At 50.8% G+C, this 16174-nt stretch overlaps 1 protein-coding gene and 2 long non-coding RNA genes across 4 annotated transcripts; all 3 read right to left on the reverse strand.

Annotated features, from left to right (window-relative positions):
• Positions 1 to 259: 259 nt before the first annotated feature.
• On the reverse strand, positions 260 to 3612 carry LOC144372095 (uncharacterized). The gene is made up of 2 exons (XR_013432148.1): positions 2526 to 3612; positions 260 to 631 (listed from the first exon to the last, which is right to left on the reverse strand). It is a non-coding gene; the product is annotated as an uncharacterized LOC144372095 (long non-coding RNA).
• Positions 3613 to 3636: 24 nt separating this feature from the next.
• Positions 3637 to 6415, reverse strand: LOC144372098 (uncharacterized). The gene is made up of 3 exons (XR_013432151.1): positions 6295 to 6415; positions 3896 to 3993; positions 3637 to 3729 (listed from the first exon to the last, which is right to left on the reverse strand). It is a non-coding gene; the product is annotated as an uncharacterized LOC144372098 (long non-coding RNA).
• Positions 6416 to 7744: 1329 nt separating this feature from the next.
• Positions 7745 to 14345, reverse strand: LOC144372097 (uncharacterized). Of its 2 annotated transcripts, XM_078035518.1 has the most exons (4): positions 13097 to 14345; positions 12666 to 12853; positions 10975 to 11183; positions 9652 to 10738 (listed from the first exon to the last, which is right to left on the reverse strand). In XM_078035518.1, exons 1-4 carry the CDS (start codon positions 13325 to 13327, stop codon positions 10473 to 10475), a joined length of 894 nt encoding a protein of 297 aa, XP_077891644.1. In that variant the 5' UTR covers positions 13328 to 14345; the 3' UTR covers positions 9652 to 10472. The 2 variants fall into 2 exon arrangements, 1 of the variants encoding a protein (XP_077891644.1); XR_013432150.1 differs by lacking the exons at positions 12666 to 12853; positions 13097 to 14345 and adding an exon at positions 7745 to 8008 and having other exon boundaries at positions 9345 to 10738; positions 10975 to 12640.
• Positions 14346 to 16174: the final 1829 nt, after the last annotated feature.

Below are 16174 nucleotides of genomic sequence, written 5' to 3' on the forward strand. Positions count from 1 at the left end.
GTCAGTGTGTGTGCTCTAGTGTGTGTGTGTGTGTGTGTGTGTGTGTGTGTGTGCGCTCTAGTGTGTCTTTGTTTGTATTTGTACCAAGATAGCCGATACTTCATTGTCCCCATTGGAAAACTGACTCAGATAATGCCATCTGCCAAACTCCTAAAAACCAAACTTCTTGCTAATACAAGGAAACATTCCTTCCTGTTGGTTTGGATGTGTCCTTTAGGAATCACTGCTACATTTAGTATACTCAAATCATCACAGTAGATCAGGAAACAAAAACATATATATTTTAAAATAATAATATATTAATGGAAACAACAAATACAGGATAGAGTAACAACTATGTTACTAAACAAGGTCAAGGACAATGGCAAACTATAGATACAAACTTTGAAGAAAATAATTATCAATGTAAATATTCCTGGGCTGCCTCAGCCCTGCCCAGGCACACAGCAGCAGAATGGTTTTGCAAGCATCCTCAGGAGGGCTGGAGCCTTCTTTGTAGGACGAGAGGGAGGTTGAGGCTGGATCCACTCATCATTATTTTGGGGGAGGCTCCTTTTCCTCAGCACGAAGATGGGTTTTCTGTGAGGGTTCTTTGTGTAAAATACGTTGGCCTGCGCTGGACTCCTCAGCTCTGGAAAGAGAGGGGTATACAAAATAAGGTGGCTCAGGAGGTGCTCTCTGGGACACCCCAACATCTGAGAGCCTGTGCCAGAAAAGGCCAGAGCCACACACCTGAGAGCTCTCCAATTCAGCACCAATACCAACAAGACAGCCTCCACAGTCCTCCCTGAGGAAGAACTAGGCAGAGCACTTCCACAGACCTAATGTCGGTTCCTACCAAAAGCTTTGGACTCCAGAACATCCCAGGTCCTCTTACATCTGCCAAAGTACACCACTAGGGTTTGCATCTGAAATCTCCCACAAAAGGCTCCTGTGCCGAAGATTCAGTCCCCACATGAGCCATCTTCATGAGTGGGTTTGGAGGGAAGCATTGGATGGTGAGTGCTCTGGTGTCAACATAAAATTCTCATTCAAGATGAATACACTACTGGGAGGTGGGAGGGACTGGAAGAAAGGTTGAGCGTGGTTGGAGGAAGACCTAAACAGGGGTGCGCCCTGGGCAATAATACCTTGTTCCTGTAGGATCCACTGAATCCTCATTCTCCAAGTAGAGGTCCTCCTTCTCCATCTTTCTCTCTCTCCCTCTCTCCCAGCCTTGTTCTCTCTCTCCCAGTCTATGCCTGTTTGGCAAGGGCTGAGAAGCTCTCCACTGCCACACACTAGAGCTTTATAGACAGCCTCAGTACACAACCAAAGAGAAAGTTGTGAAAGCCAGAGAAAAGGCCTAGGATTCCTCAAGTATGGCCACAGTGAGGACAGGCTGACCAGCACAAATACCACATTAGAGCCATGCTTCTGCATTGGTGGAGCCCACCTCCATGTGAACCAGGCTTCTGAGAATGGAGGCCACATTCCAAATGCTGCTCTATTGAGAACAATGGTTCCAAAGGCCAGCAAAGGGAATGCTTCCCTCCAACATGGTGTATGGTCCAGTGGTGCCATGACCCCAAGTGGGAGAATACAACAGCCCGCTTCTCCTTCCTCTGAACACGTGTTTCCTGTCACCCTCCTCTAACCTAGAGCCTGTTCTCCATCCCTTCTGGGTTGGATGTCAAGATCTCTGCTATGAATTTCTAAGGCTACCAAGGCCCCAGACAGACTTCCTCTTCCATTGATTCTACTAACCTAACAGTAGGTTAAGATAGGAGACAAGTGATTCTAGAACTCATAGGGATGGTGGTCTTCAGCATACATAGGCTGGGATAATGGCTGCTGTGGTGTTTGGCTCACAAAAACCAACCAACCAACCAACGAAAAAGTGCTGGCATTATTATCAGATGAGCTTTGTGGCTACGTGCTCAGGAAGCCCTCATCTGACTCTAGTTAGGGATCATAACCTGGCTATTGGGATCACTCCTTGGCAAGTGAACTCAGGTACAGAAAACCATGGAATTTATGCAAAGACAGATGATTCAAGCTGTCTCCAAGGCTGTGATTTCTTCCCAATTTCATCCTGTTACTGCTTGCTAGAATCCTGGCAATGCTCTGCCAAGGCAGAGGTTTTCTGGTCACACAGAAGGCTTTCAATCCTACTGCTTCAGTCCACAAAATGCCAGTTCCCTCTTTAGCCCATGCATTCCATGTTCCTCTGAAACCACTCCTATCCCAGACCATGAAAGCATACTGCTCCTGGAAAGAGGCTTTCCTCCTCACTCCTCAAAGATGTCAGCTTTGGATACCTGTTCATGTACAGGGGAGGCACCTGGTGGGGAGCCACAATATCCACTGGGGTATACCATTGGACCTCGAGACCTTCCACCAGCAGAAGTGCAGTTGGCTTTGTGCACGAACCCAACACACCTATTGGAGTGTTCTTGGGGGTCAGAGACTACACTTTGGTGCTAAGAGTTGACGTGAGTCCACATCCTGACCCTTGCTCTCTGTCATCTGATTGTCCCACTTACTCTGACGGTGAGAGATGATTTGGCCCAGCTCATAATCCTCCGGCTTCTCCTGAGTAAGCAAGTGTAGGTCGAGGGCCCTGCGGATGATGACAGGAGCCCGATCTTGGCAGGTCACCTGGAGCAGCATGGGAGACAGGCCTTCAGGAAATGGGCCTTGAAGTGACTACTCAAGGACAGTGGGCAGGGGCATTCTGGAGGCACCTCGACTCTAAATACAAGGGCAACATCAATGACCCTACTACCTGAGGCTGACCTCCTGCTCATCGCGTGGGCTCTTCCCATAGGCTACTAGCCCAATCCTTGTACATAACTTCCTGGACCTGCCATTGCTCTTTGTGCAGCTGCACTTCTCTCCAAGTGAAAGGACCCCACTACCTGCATACAGATGCAATCTCATCCCACAAGTTGAGAGGAATTGGACAATAGCCTCCAAGATCCCAGGTCAGCCCGAGGATGCAGGCGGCATTGGGAATGGCCTAGGCACAAAACCTACAGGCTTTGGTCTGGATTGCCAGGGCCCAAATCAGACCCAGGAACATGACCACACACAGGAGTGCTGAAACATAGCCACGAGAGCTCCTGGCCTCCAGAGGCTCAGTGCTGGCTGGGGTGTAGGAGGGCACCTCATCCAGCAAGGGTGGTCATTGGGTTACCTGGACATTTAGTGTGCTTGTTCCACATCCATACTGACTCTGCAGAGAGACCCTCTCAGCTCCTTGTTCAAGGAACATGCAGAACCTCACACTGCTGTCCTCCTCCATAGATGTCAGCATCCCATAGAGTGGAACCTGCAATCTAGGTCCTGGCCTGTTCTCATCTGTCACCTATACCTGCCTCTGCCCTTCTGGACTGCATGCTGCCACCTGACACACAGACTCCCTCAGACATGGTGGTGGACAAGCTGCTGCTCTCCCTCATCTCAGCTCCAGCCCTTCACACTGACCTCTCCCTTCTTGATTCCCATCTATCCTCCTGATCATCCAGAAGCTCCAAATTCAAGAGGGCATGAGTAGTCCATGGTATTGGACCAGTGTCTCCTCCCCACCCAGGTGTAAGCACCAGGGGACACCCCTGCTCCCAGGCTTACCAGGACCTTCTTGGCCGACTTTGCACTTTGTATTTCTAAGTGGACACGAATTAAGCAGGTGTCTCCCACCTGCTTGTGGAAATGCGGCCTGGAGGACTTGCAGGTTGATTCTGAGAACTGTGGGGGATGGAACATCAGCAAACCCAGAAACAGAAAGCCACCCCAGCCTGTCAGTTGGCTCTATGGGCTTCTAGCACATATGTCCAGGTGCTCAGGCTTCTTATTTCCCCAGGTGGGAGTGGAATGGCAACACAAGTACAGCTTGAATAAGGTAGGTGTTTACCTCCTTTCTCTTGACCTCGCGGCGTTTCCTCACGATGAAATATTTTATCCGCGGGGTCCTAGACTGATACATGGGTGAGTGGTCAGGGGCCTTGATTTCTGCAGAGCAAAGTGGAGAGAATTGTTAGATGGCACTCAAGGATTTTACCACAAAACACACACAACCCCTGAGAGTCTCCGCCAGGGCGAGCCTGCACCAGAATTGAGAGCCCTCCTATCCAGCTACAGTGCCACCAAAGACTCCCTCAGTGATTCTTCCCTGGAGAAGATGATGTACAGGATTCTAAACCAAAAGAGCACCAGGCAATGGAAACAGCACCTTGGGCCCAGAACTTCTCAGTGCAGGTTGGATCTGCCAAAGGGACACTGCTAGGCTCTGCATCAGGATTGGCAAAGGCTCCTGTGCTTAGGCCTTTCTCCCCAGGGCAGCCATGCTCACACATGGGCATTCAGGGAAGCGTTGGATGGTGGGCGAATTCATCCCCTTGCCCTGGATGAATCCACTCATGGATGACTACGTGGAGGGGAGGTGGTATCCATCAGAGGTGTGTTGGGCATGGACATGGGAGGACTTCAGCAGGGTGGTGCCCTGGAGAACTCTATTGTTTTCTAGGTTCGCTCTCCTTCCCCTTGTTTCTCATCATGAGCTGTCTGCTTGGTACTTTTATTCTGGTTTTTGTTCTACTTCTGGCTCTTCTTTCTGTCCTGCATCTTCTTGTAGTTCTTTCTGGGTCTTTTTCTTGTTCTTACATGGTTCCTTCTTGTTCTTCTTCTTGTGTATCTCCCTCCACCCTTCCTTCTGTTCACTTCCTTCTTTTTCTTCTTCTTCCTCCTGCTCTTCATCGTGTGATCCTCTCCCCACTCAGTTGTGTCCTCTTTCTCCTCCTCCTTCTCCTTATATCTCTGGCAATGGTGGGGCATCCTGAGGAGTTCAAATCTATCACACTCTTCTGCCCAGATGCAGCCTCTGTTCAGTAGTCCAAGATGAAATCAGTTCTCAATCAATGGCCAGGAGTGAAACCAAGACCAAAGACAAGTGACTTTCTTTCTTTGTCATTGTCACAGTCAGGAAAGACTTCCTAACAGACATCGTATTCTGGATAGGCTTCTACCTGTGGAAGTCCGCACCTCATCTGGACCAGGATTGCTAAAATAGATTCCACCTCCATAAAGTTTCCCCAATGAAAACAAGGTTTCCAAAATCTAGGAGAGGGCCAGCATCACTGCCACCCTCCTGCCATAAGGCATAGATGCCATCACACCTAGTGGGTTCCAGGCCCCCCGTAGTCCTCCCTTTTGACGTCTGTTACACACAAACCTCCCCTGGTCTGGAGCCTGCTCTCAACTGATGCTTGGGTTGAAAGTCTGTTTCTGAAATCATCTTCGTAGATTCTCAGTTTGGTAATTCCTTATTGACTGGCTTATTTTTGTACTAGGGATAAAACCAGAGGCAATTAAGCACTGAGACCATTCCCAGGCCTTTTTACTTGGGTACAGGGTCTCCCTAAGTTTCTGAGGTTGTTTGGAAATCCCCATCCCCCTGCACTGCCTCCCAAGTCCCTGAGATTCGCAGACACTGCCCCTTGCCCAGCTCCTTGCACCTCAGTCTTCCTCATGTGTGAGACAGAGCCAACCCAAATGAGGTGGTGTGGGAAAATTGGAAAACTCACTTACGTGCCCTACAGATGGTGGGTTCTATTGTGGACAGGCTGGGATGGTGAAGGCTAGGAGTGTTTGGCTCACAAGAAAGGAAAGAGCACTGGCATTGTGGACAGCTCAGCATTGTGGCCTCTGTTCTTCAGAGCCCTTCTTTGTTGCTGGAAGGAATAATAACCTGGCCATTCTGATATCTTCAGGAGATGGGCACCCAAGCACAGAGAACGTGGAATTGTTCCCAAAAGAACCCAAACAGGCTGTCCCCTAGCCTTGACTTCCTCTTCACTGAGTCCTGTTCCCAGTTGCTGCAATCCTGACATTCCTGTGAGTAGGCAGGACTTCTCATATCCTGGCCATGGATTGGGACCTGTGCTGCTTCCGTCCATAGCAATGCTGATGCAATCAGGACCCATGTTCTCTTCCTCTTTATTTGAAGGCATCCTTATCAGTGAGCCATAAACCAAACTGATGATGGATTGAGCCTCTCTCTGCCTTGCCCTCATGGATATTAGCTTCACATTGCCAGACCAGGTCCAGGGGAGAACACATTTAGGGAGGTTCAGCAGCCCCCTTGGGCCTCATTGAGCACCTCCACATTGGACACGCCCATCACTGCACTTGGTCTCCTGCACCAGGCCCACCACACTTTGGTATTTTGTGGCCAAGGCCCACTTTCTCTTGGCTGTGAGTTATCCTGAGCCCACTGTGGATCATGTCTCCCCACTGTCTGATTGTCCTACTTACTCTCATGCAGAGGAATCATTCTCAGCAGCTCAAAGTTGTCCACATCCTCATGCTGCAACAAATTTTGGTCCAAGGCCCTGCGGATGAGCCTCTTCACTATATCCACACTGGTCACCTGGATCAGGGTGGAATAAATGTCATCAGAGAATGGCTTTTAGAGGAGCTACCCAGAAGAATGTTTGTGGTCAAACATTCAGGAGAAATCTCAGCTACATATACAAGGGCACAATCTTGTTATCCTGCTACCTGAGTGTAGCCTCCATATAACCCCTGGGTTCTTGCAACGTGCTACTAGAACAATCTTGGTACAAATATCTGCCTGTACCTGCCATCTCCCCTCCCCCTGGGGAGCCACATTCCACTCAGGTCAAAGGACCAAACTGCCTATGCACAGACACACTCTCATCTCACTGAGACGAGAGCAATGGGCCAGGGATCTGTGCACCAAGTGTGCTCTGGGGTGCAGGCTGCCTTTGTGCGTGGAAGAGGCAGACGCACTGAAAATTTTGGTCCTGACTGCCACTACACAAAACAGACTCAGATACAAGAGTGTGTACTTGAGTGCTTCATGATAGCCTTGAGAGGCCCTGGCCTCTGGAAGCTCAGTGGGGGTCTGGTTGTAATGATGTACTTGACTCAGCACTGGCAGTCACTGAACGTGTCTTCTCTGAAGCTGGACACCTGCAGCATTAGCGTGTCTACTGCACATCCATAGAAATTCTGCCAAGAACCCCTTTAGCTCCGCATTTACATACATGCAAAGGCTAACATTCCGAAGCTTTGGCATGACCCCCCAGGTGATCCCGACCCCAAATTCCCACACCTAGTCATGCTAAGGAGGTTCTCTTCCCTGCTACAAGGAACACATCCCCTCCTACACATGTGACAAGTCACTGCCACCTCCTCTGCTCCAACCTCACTCATTGAGAATACCAAGTTCTAGGCACTGCAGCCTGCACCCTGGACATATCTCTGACTTCATCTGTCCACAGAACTTCCGTCTGCACTTCTGGCCTGCAAAACCCACACTACAACACCCACTCACCACTGGAGCTGGGCATGCTGATGCTCTCCCTCCTCAGGTCAAGCCCTTAAGATGGACCTCTCTCTTCTTTATTTCCCACCACAGCCCCGGGGTTGGCTGTGTCTCCTGCCTTCCACTGTGTGGACACCCAGGAGGCAGCCCTACTGTCGGGCTTACCAGGATGCACTTTGACTCTCTCTCGCTCTGTCCCTCTAGGAGGACATAAATAAAGCGGTTGTCTTCCACCTGCTCGCTGGAGTGAAGCAGTGAGGAGCTGCTACTGGTGACTTTTCTCATGCAGTACTCATTGCTTTGGGTGGCCTGGGGCAATGATCCTGCAGCCACTGCAGAGCTGCTGCTCACAGCTGCTGGGGTCCTGGATGCCACTGCCACAGAAGGCTCCAAGAACTGTGGGGGATGCCAACATCAGCAAAGCCCAGCACCTGCACCCCACACAGCCTGGCAGTTGGCTCTGTGGGCATTCTACAACATCCATCCAGAACCTGAGGTTCTTGTCCCCTTGGAGGATGTGGAGTGGCACCAGGAGTAAAGAGTGAAGAAGGTGACTGTTTACCTCCTTTGGCTTGACCTTCAACGACTTGCTGGCATCTGTTTCCCGAAGAAGAAAGTTATAATGCACTCCTCCAATCAGGCTGAAATATACTTTCGCATCAGCAGGGACCCTCAGCTCTGGAGAGGCAGGGGCAGAGGCGTGGTAGGTGACACTCAAAAAATACACTACCCAACATCCCCCACAACTGAGAGCCTCTGCCAGCTCAGGTCTCACACACAGACCTGAGAGCCCCCGAATCCAGCTACTGTTCCACCAAAGACTCCCCACTGATTCCTCCCTGAGGACCCTCTATGCACAGGAGGTCCAGTACAGGAACACCTTTCAAGGAAATAGCCCCTTGTACCCCAGACTCTCTTAGTTCACGTTGGACCCAACAAAGAGAAACAGCTAGACTTTGTATCTGGATTGGTCACCAAAGACTCATGTGTTGAAGGTTTTCTCCCCACTGCAGCAATGATCACAGGTGGGTTTGGGGATAAGCATTTGATGGTGGGTGCCTCCACCTTGCCAGTGGATTCATACACTCATACAGGGCTACACTAATTGGAGGGGTATGGTTTGGAGGTGTGTTGAGCATGGGTGGAGGATGTCCACAGCAGGGCTGTGCCATCCAGAGCAATATATTTCTCTTGAATTCCCCACTACTGCATTTCCTGCTCATGAGTATAATTCTCATTCACATTTTTAATCAATGTATTGTTATACTTCTTGTTCACCTTGTGTTTCTCCTTCTTGTTCTTGTTCTTCTTCATCTTCTCCTCATGCTTCTTCTTATAGTCATCTTGAACTTCTTATTCATGGTCTTCTCCTTCAACTTATTTTCATTTTTCTACTCCTCCTTCTCCTTCTCCTCCTCCTCCTCCTCCTCCTCCTCCTTCTCCTTTCTCTCTCTCTCTCTCTCTCTCTCTCTCTCTCTCTCTCTCTCTCTCTCTCTCTCTCCCTCCCTCCCTCCCTCCCTCCCTCTCTCTCTCCAAGAACAGTCTACAAGCTGTGAAGGGTTCTATTCTACTACACACTTCTCTCTAGAAATGGCCTCTGGTCCTAAGTGGACTCAGTTTGCAATGAATAAAAAGATTGGAAGCCAGAAATGATTCTTCATTGAACTGCTTTTCTCATGTACTCATCTAGGTCAGGAAAGGCTGCCAAAGTAGGCACCCTGTGGTTGTCTGTCTTCTTTGACACAAGACAAAGAAGCCTCTCTTCTTGGCCCTTTGTGGATAATAGCTTTGCAATGCCTCCTCAGGCCAAGGAAAGAACACGATAGGCAGGTCCACAGCCCCTGGGGAACATGAAAAACCTGCAGATTTATGCCCCATCATTACACTTTGTTTTGTGCACAAGTCCCACCATACTCTTCCTGAGCATTGGGCCAACGCACACTGTGTTTTGTCTCCCAGTTATCGTGAGCCCACTGTGACTCACTGCTCCCTACCCTCTGATGGTTCCACTTACTCTGATGGTTCTCGACAATATGCAGAAGCTCATAGTTTTTTGGATCCTTCTGCTGGAGCAAGTGTACATCTAAGGCCTTGCGGATTATGACTGGAGTCCTGTCCTGGGAGGTCACCTGAGCAGGGTTGAAGAAAGCTCATCAGAGAGGGAATTTGGGAGTAGCTACCCAGAGGACAGTGCTCGAGGACAATCAGAGACAAGAGAGCTCTCAACACAAGGGCACCATCTTGATACCCTGCTACCTGAGGCCTTCATGTGATCATGTGGGGTCTTCCTATGAGCCTCTAGTCCAATCTTGGTACAAGAGTTTGCTTCAACCTGCTATGCCCTACAGGGACAAGGGAATAAGGACCAAAAGGCACACTCTAGTCCCCACAGATGGGAGGAATGGTCCAGTGGACTTCCATATCCCTGCTCTGGTCTGGGATGCAGCTGCATTTTTGTGTGGACAAGGCACAAAACCTAGGTGCTTTGGTCTTGACACCCAGGCACAACACACACACGGACTCTTTAATGATAGGCATGGAAGCTGCTGGGCTCGAGAGTTTCAGTGCTTGCTGGGGTGTCAGGAGTTTTGGACCCAGCAGGTGCAGTGGTTCAACATGGCTCCCCTGGAGGTGGTCACCAGAGTCTCATGATGGATACTCCACACCCAGGAAGATCCTGCAGAGAGACCCGCTAAATCTCTATTCACATACATGCAAACTAGGACACTAATGGGCCCCTCCAAGGCCCCCAGTTGTCTGTGACCCACACCTACCCACCCTAATCATTCTACAATGGCTCCCTTCCCTTCAACCAGCAACATATCCCCTCCCACACACAAGAAAATGACTGCCAACTCCTCTGCTTCAATATACTCCTCCTCAATACCACGGTTCAATATACTCCTCCTCAATACCAAGGTCAGTAGAGGATGGCCTGTACCCTTGATATTTCTCTGACCTCCTCTGAACCCAGCACTCACTCCTGCACTTCTGACCTGCACACCCCCAAACACACAGGCCCACTCGCACCCAGACCTGGCATGTTGCTGCTCTCCCGCCTCTCTCTTCCTCACTTTCTGCTCTCCTTCCTGACCTTCCAGAAGCTCCAGTTCAAGAAGACAGGCCTAGTCCAAAGTGTTTGCTATGGACTCGGTCTTCCCCACTGTGGGCTCCCAGGAGACTCCCCTGCTCGAAGACTCACCAGGATGCTCCTATACTGTGTTGTCCTTTCATTTTCCAGGTAGATGCGAATGACGCACCTGCCTCTCATCGGATTGGTATATTTGGGCCGTGGGGAGTACTGAGTGGAGACCCCTGATGTCCTGGACTCCGGCTCTGCCCCTTCCCTGGGAGAAAGCTCTGGCTCTGGGGTTGGCTTAGGAGCCATGACAGGAACTGAGCTTGTAGCTAGAGGAGAAAAGATGCCAACATGACTGCCTTGCCCTGACCTTCACACAGACAGACAATACCCCTGCTGCCAGGAAGAACTCAGAACCTTAGCCCACACAGGACCTCTTTGCAGACTGGGGTCACTTCCTGAATGGACAAAGGCTTATCCTAATTTCCAACCCAACACCAGGCATACAGACTCCCTGCAGTGGAACAACAGTCGGACCTTTCCTCATATACCCTTAGGTACTCACCACAGTCCGCCTGGCTCTCAGGCTCTGCCTGGCTTGATATGCCATCTTCAGTAGGGGCCAGCAGGTGGTGTGCTTGGTGCTCCAAGTTAAAGCCACTCAGGAGGAGCCACACATATGGCAGCAGCTGCTGCAGACTCAGAGAGCCTGGAGGCTGATGGGAAGCCTCGGTGTGGAAGTTCACCCAGGTCCCCAGGAAGGAAGGTGAGGCACTGTGGGGAGGCAGGTGTGGAGTCAGCAAAACCCTGGCCTTGCCTTCACCATGGCCTCCAGAGCAAACCTCTGACCCTACCCTCCTGAACCGTCCCTGGTTCTGAACACACCAGTCCACCTCAGGAAAGACACAGTGGCTGTACAGGCAGGGACAGGACAGGTCACTAGGCAAAGAACCTTCAACGAAGGAGCGTTAGATTCATGGTATGACCAGCTCTCCCCTCCTCTGGGCAGGCCCAACACTCTTCTTCCTCTTGGCTACCTGCTCTCCAACCTGGAATGCACCTTCCAGGAGTGTCTGTCCTCCTGCCCACTCTTCTCAGGGCTCAAGAGACACCTCCTCCCCTGGCGAGGGCTGCAATGCTACCTCATTCTCTGTGAGCTCTCACTGAGTCCCCCTGAGTAGCGGTGGACCTCTCTTTTCCCATGAGTGCAGACCACATCTCTGTGGCCCTGACGGAGGACAGGGAGGTGTAGAGTAGGGGATCCATTATCCCAGGGCCTTCCCCAGAGGACCATGACTACCTACAACTCCCTGCCTTACCCCTCCTACTGTTGAAGCCCCACACCTTACACTGCAGGCAGAAAACTGAATTGGGGAGAGCAGTCTTTCCTCAGCCTTCCCAAGTCAAATCACCTTGCAGGTCCCTACTCTAGAAACAGGAGCCCACCCTCTTGACCCCAAGCCCATTCCATGTTGAAGTTGGTCCAAGGGTCCACCATTGTCACTGAAGAGGACAACGTGCAGTTATGCCCCATGGAGTCAGGGATGCAGTCACATGTAGGATATGTACTCATGGCACCTGCGGTTTGAGGCTGACCCCCATGAAAAGGGACACAATGGCAGTCATTTGCACCCCATTTTTCACTGAATTATGAAACACGTGACTGGAAACGTGTCTTCACACAGTGGGTGCTTTCTCCATGTTCATCAGTGAATGAGCCCAAACTGCTGATTCCCACATATCTCTGGGTGTGGGAGCTGCCATGTCCAAAGCCCCTGTCCAGCTATGTCCCAGCTAGGATGCTCTGTCCCACTATGGAAACTAACATGTCTTTATTAACCCAAAAGTGCTTTTCCAAGGCCCGAGTTTTGAGACGCCTCTGGCACAGATCTACGTTCTTCACAAAGCCAACATCACACCAGAAAGACCACCTGGCCTTGCTGAGTCCACCTGGGAATGAGCTCAGTGCACACCATTGAGCTGTGGTGCCCAGTGTGTGGGGACTGCTCCACGGACCTCTGTGGATCAGCTGGAGTCAGAATGGTTTCTCTGCCTGAGAGGGGAAGTTCACTCCCCTTGCAAGGCTGTGGCAGGCACCTCCAGGACTCGTCCCATTCGGGGCTGACATTCCACTATGAGTGTGGTCCTCTATCTCATTAGGTATCACAAACCTTTGGGTCCCTGAGAGGTACATGGCAGCCCCAGAACCCAGGCATGAGGGGGATACACACTTGGGCTTGGTGGTCTGGTGCTTACCTTGGGAACAAGAGATCCAGCACCTGCTGGGTGGGGATGAAATCCCAGGAGATTAACCCCATGTTGCTGCTGAAATGTAGGTTTCTCCCACAAATGACAGGCAGGAGCTCATTCCTAAGCTGGTCCTGCCTATAAGGTTCAAGGCTCTGTACCCTGAAGGGCTCCTCCGTGTTCTCATCATTTTCACCCTGGGTTGGGACCAAGAATGGTGGGTTCAAAATGGAAATGGTGACAAACAGAAAAATGACTTGTGCCAATACACTAGAGTCAAAGCACAATGGGACAGTTCCTATCAGTACAAACACACACACACACACACACACACACACACACACACACACACACATACAGAGTCAGAATAGGAGTCCTGGGCCATTCATCAGGGATTAGACTAGAGGGCCTGCTGGGCTCACCTGCCCTGTGCTACTTACTGTTATTCTTGAGCTCCTCTGCGACAATCGCCAGAGGCTCTGGCGTCTAAGATGAAGCCTCACCCAGTGCATCCACAAAAGGGCTAGTTGGCCCCCCTGAGATTCCTGGGAGCCTGAGGCTCGGCATTGTTTGCAACCACAGGAGAACATCCTTCTCACTCCAGTTTCTCCAACCAAATGAGCTCGGATGGCTTGGTCAGTGAAGTGGGTGCCTGGATACCAGGGTTCCATGTTCTGTTTGATCCATTGTCAAGGCAATGATGTCATTTCCTGTGTCCATACCTGAGCCTCTTTTCACATAAGACCACTTTCAAAGCACTATGGGCTGCTGATTTCTCCTCCATGCCTACCCATCTCAGGTGCGCAGGTGTTCGCCAACAACTACCCAAACATCCCCACCAAAATCTGCCCTGCTTGGTGCCACTAGAGTTCCAGCTTGGAGCCTTCAAAAATGCATTCACAACTAGTCCTTCCATCTCAGCAGCTTTTGGACCCTGGTCCCATTAATGTGCAACTCATGCTGTGCCCAGTCTTTTCTGGAAAGTAGGGTAGCATCTAATCTCTAGGGTTTATTGTGTCTATTGGCCCATAACACCCTCTATTCTCTCTGAAACCAGAGATGGGACTCACAGGTGGCTAAAGCACAAATGTAGAGATGGGACAATCACAAGAAGGGCAGAGACAAAGAATGCACCCCAACTCAATCAGGCCTGTGTCCCACACAGGAATGTGGCCAATGTCCGTCCCATCGTGGCTGCAGTTCCCTCTCTACACCATGGCAAGTTGGAGGGGACTGAGATGCAGAGGCTGCTCCCCTCTGCCATACAACTTCCCAAGGCTTCTCCTAAGATTTCAAAAGGGCCAAGTGTGTCTAGTGTTGGGGTCTCACAGAGACTCCGAGTTACCACATCATCCTGCTGCCCAGAACCGGTTCACCCCTCACCTCAAGGGGGCTCAGCCTCTGGATTCATGGGAATTGAAGTGGGTACAGGTGATGGGATATCACCTCCAAGACTGAGTTATGCCAAGTCCATGACCCCTGTCTGCATCCCTGTCTCCAGCACCACTCCCCTCTCTCTCTTTCCTCCTCAGAGCAAACAAATCCATTTAGCAAGTGTGTCCTGTGATAAAGACATGACGGTCACCCATCCTCTCATTACAAAAACACTGAGGCTCAGCCAACATGGATCCTACCAGGAACACAGGCATAAACTCAGAGTCCGATCCTCCCAGCCGAGCCTCAGTGGAGCCTGGACTACTCCCAGCCTCCTGAGTCAAGGAAACAGAGGTGCCTAGCCAAGCCACCTTGGATGCAGCCACACAAAAACTGAACTCATCAATGCCCCTTGCTCTCAGTTTTGAGTAAGAGGGGAGGTGGTGTTTCACAACACTGGACATCAAGTGCAGTCTCCAGGCTTTGGGGTGTACCCTGACCTCTCTATCTGCCCAAGCCCTCCAACTCACACTGGCCTTTTACCCAACCTCCTCCTAGGGCCAAACTCAATCCTGCCTCTCAATTTCTGCTGCCTTCGCCAACACACTGCTCCCCAAAATGAGCAGGGCTGGCTCTCTGTTATCATGCTGGTGCCAGCAGCAATGCCACCCCACTGACATAATTCTGAGTCCCAACCTAGGCACTCCAGCTGTCTTTGCCACACCTGACCTGTTTGGGCTCTGGCTCTTGCTCTTTTCTTTCATGTGCATGTGTTTTGAGGTTTTGAGTTTCTCCCACTGCAGAACTGCAGCTGTAGCAGGGTAGAGCTCATGAGGGTGACATTCTGAGACACATCCAATCCCTTCAGGACTGTGAACTGGGGTGATGCTGGAACACAGTGATGAGTGAACACATGGGAGGTGGTTGGACCCACCTTGCCTCTGAGTGGCTTCCTTTCAGGACAGGAATGTAGGGATGGGAGCCCCTGGCGTGGGATGCTTTGCACAAGGCGTGACCATGGGCTCTCTTTCCTGGCAAAAATGGCTCCAATCAGCATGGAGAGCACTGTCATTCCTGGTGGCTAACAACAGCCCTGGACCCCAGAAAGGAACCCACACTCAAGATTAACGTCCGAGTGTGCGTGTCCTCGAAAAAATGAGGTCTCCTGATCCCAGGTGCAAAGGGGTAAGTCCTCTAACTCCAGGGGCCATGAAGGGACATCTGAGTTTCCCTTGTCCTTCTTTCCCTCTCTGAACCCATGGTGTCCTCACACTAACCACAGTTAGGACCCTGGCCTCATTCCCCAGTTGGGATCATTAGACTCCATAAAGGACAGTCTCTAAGATGCTCAGTAAACCACCACCCTCTGCACAACCCATAACCCTATTCACCCAAGAGGCAAGAGGATTTCTATTCAGGAAAACCAGGAAAGGGAGAGCCTTTCTCAAGGACACAAGGACATTAGTGAGTGAGGGAGTGATTAATGGATGGAGAACTATTTCCACCACCAACTTCCAGGAGCATATATGGCCCTTTGGGCACAGGTACGGACCCTTTTTTTCCAATCAAGTTTTTCAGAGAAGTGAGGCTGCCTTCTAGATGGCACCTCCACACTAAGGGGGTCTCCTACTTCTTCCACATGTATATATTGCAACGGGCCTCCCACTGTGCATCTGAGAACACTCTGTGGGCATCTGTAGCCTTTCAAGACCCCAGAAACCATGCGGGCACCCCAGCACCAGCAGAGCATTTGTGCACATCACAACAATCACCCCGGGTGAGAACTCTCCATTCCACTCTGTACTATGCGCTGCCATCTGTACTGATCAGTCCAACCCCTCTCCTTCCTGTTTCTTGATTATACTACCATGGTTCCCACACATGGATGCCAGGGTGCTCGTGGACCCCCAACCATTTGGGTTCCAGGAACAAATGCCACAGTGGAATGTGTTTGCGAACTTCTGGATGACTGGAAGTCCCACCCTCCAGGTTTTCATCTTCAATGTAATGAGTGCAGAGGGAGCCAGGAGGGCTCTGTCAGGTAGAGAGGTGGGAGCTGATGGAGCCTCAACTAAGTGCCCAGGACTCTGGGTTCAGAGCTGGTGTTATGTGGAATTGTTGAGAGATGTGACGAAAACCCAGCT

Source organism: Ictidomys tridecemlineatus, chromosome Y, assembly GCF_052094955.1.
Source record: "Ictidomys tridecemlineatus isolate mIctTri1 chromosome Y, mIctTri1.hap1, whole genome shotgun sequence".
Taxonomy (NCBI): Eukaryota; Metazoa; Chordata; class Mammalia; order Rodentia; family Sciuridae; genus Ictidomys; species Ictidomys tridecemlineatus.

What these genes read in the sequence shown, in the direction of transcription:
- LOC144372097 (XM_078035518.1), bottom strand. Translation starts at nt 13,327, where the DNA reads ATGGAACCCTGGTATCCAGGCACCCACTTCACTGACCAAGCCATCCGA. An exon ending in AGAGGAGCTCAAGAATAACA is followed by an intron (nt 12,854 to 13,096) that starts GTAAGTAGCACA and finishes GTCCCAACCCAG; the next exon opens with GGTGAAAATGATGAGAACAC. An exon ending in CTGGATCTCTTGTTCCCAAG is followed by an intron (nt 11,184 to 12,665) that starts GTAAGCACCAGA and finishes GCCTCCCCACAG; the next exon opens with TGCCTCACCTTCCTTCCTGG.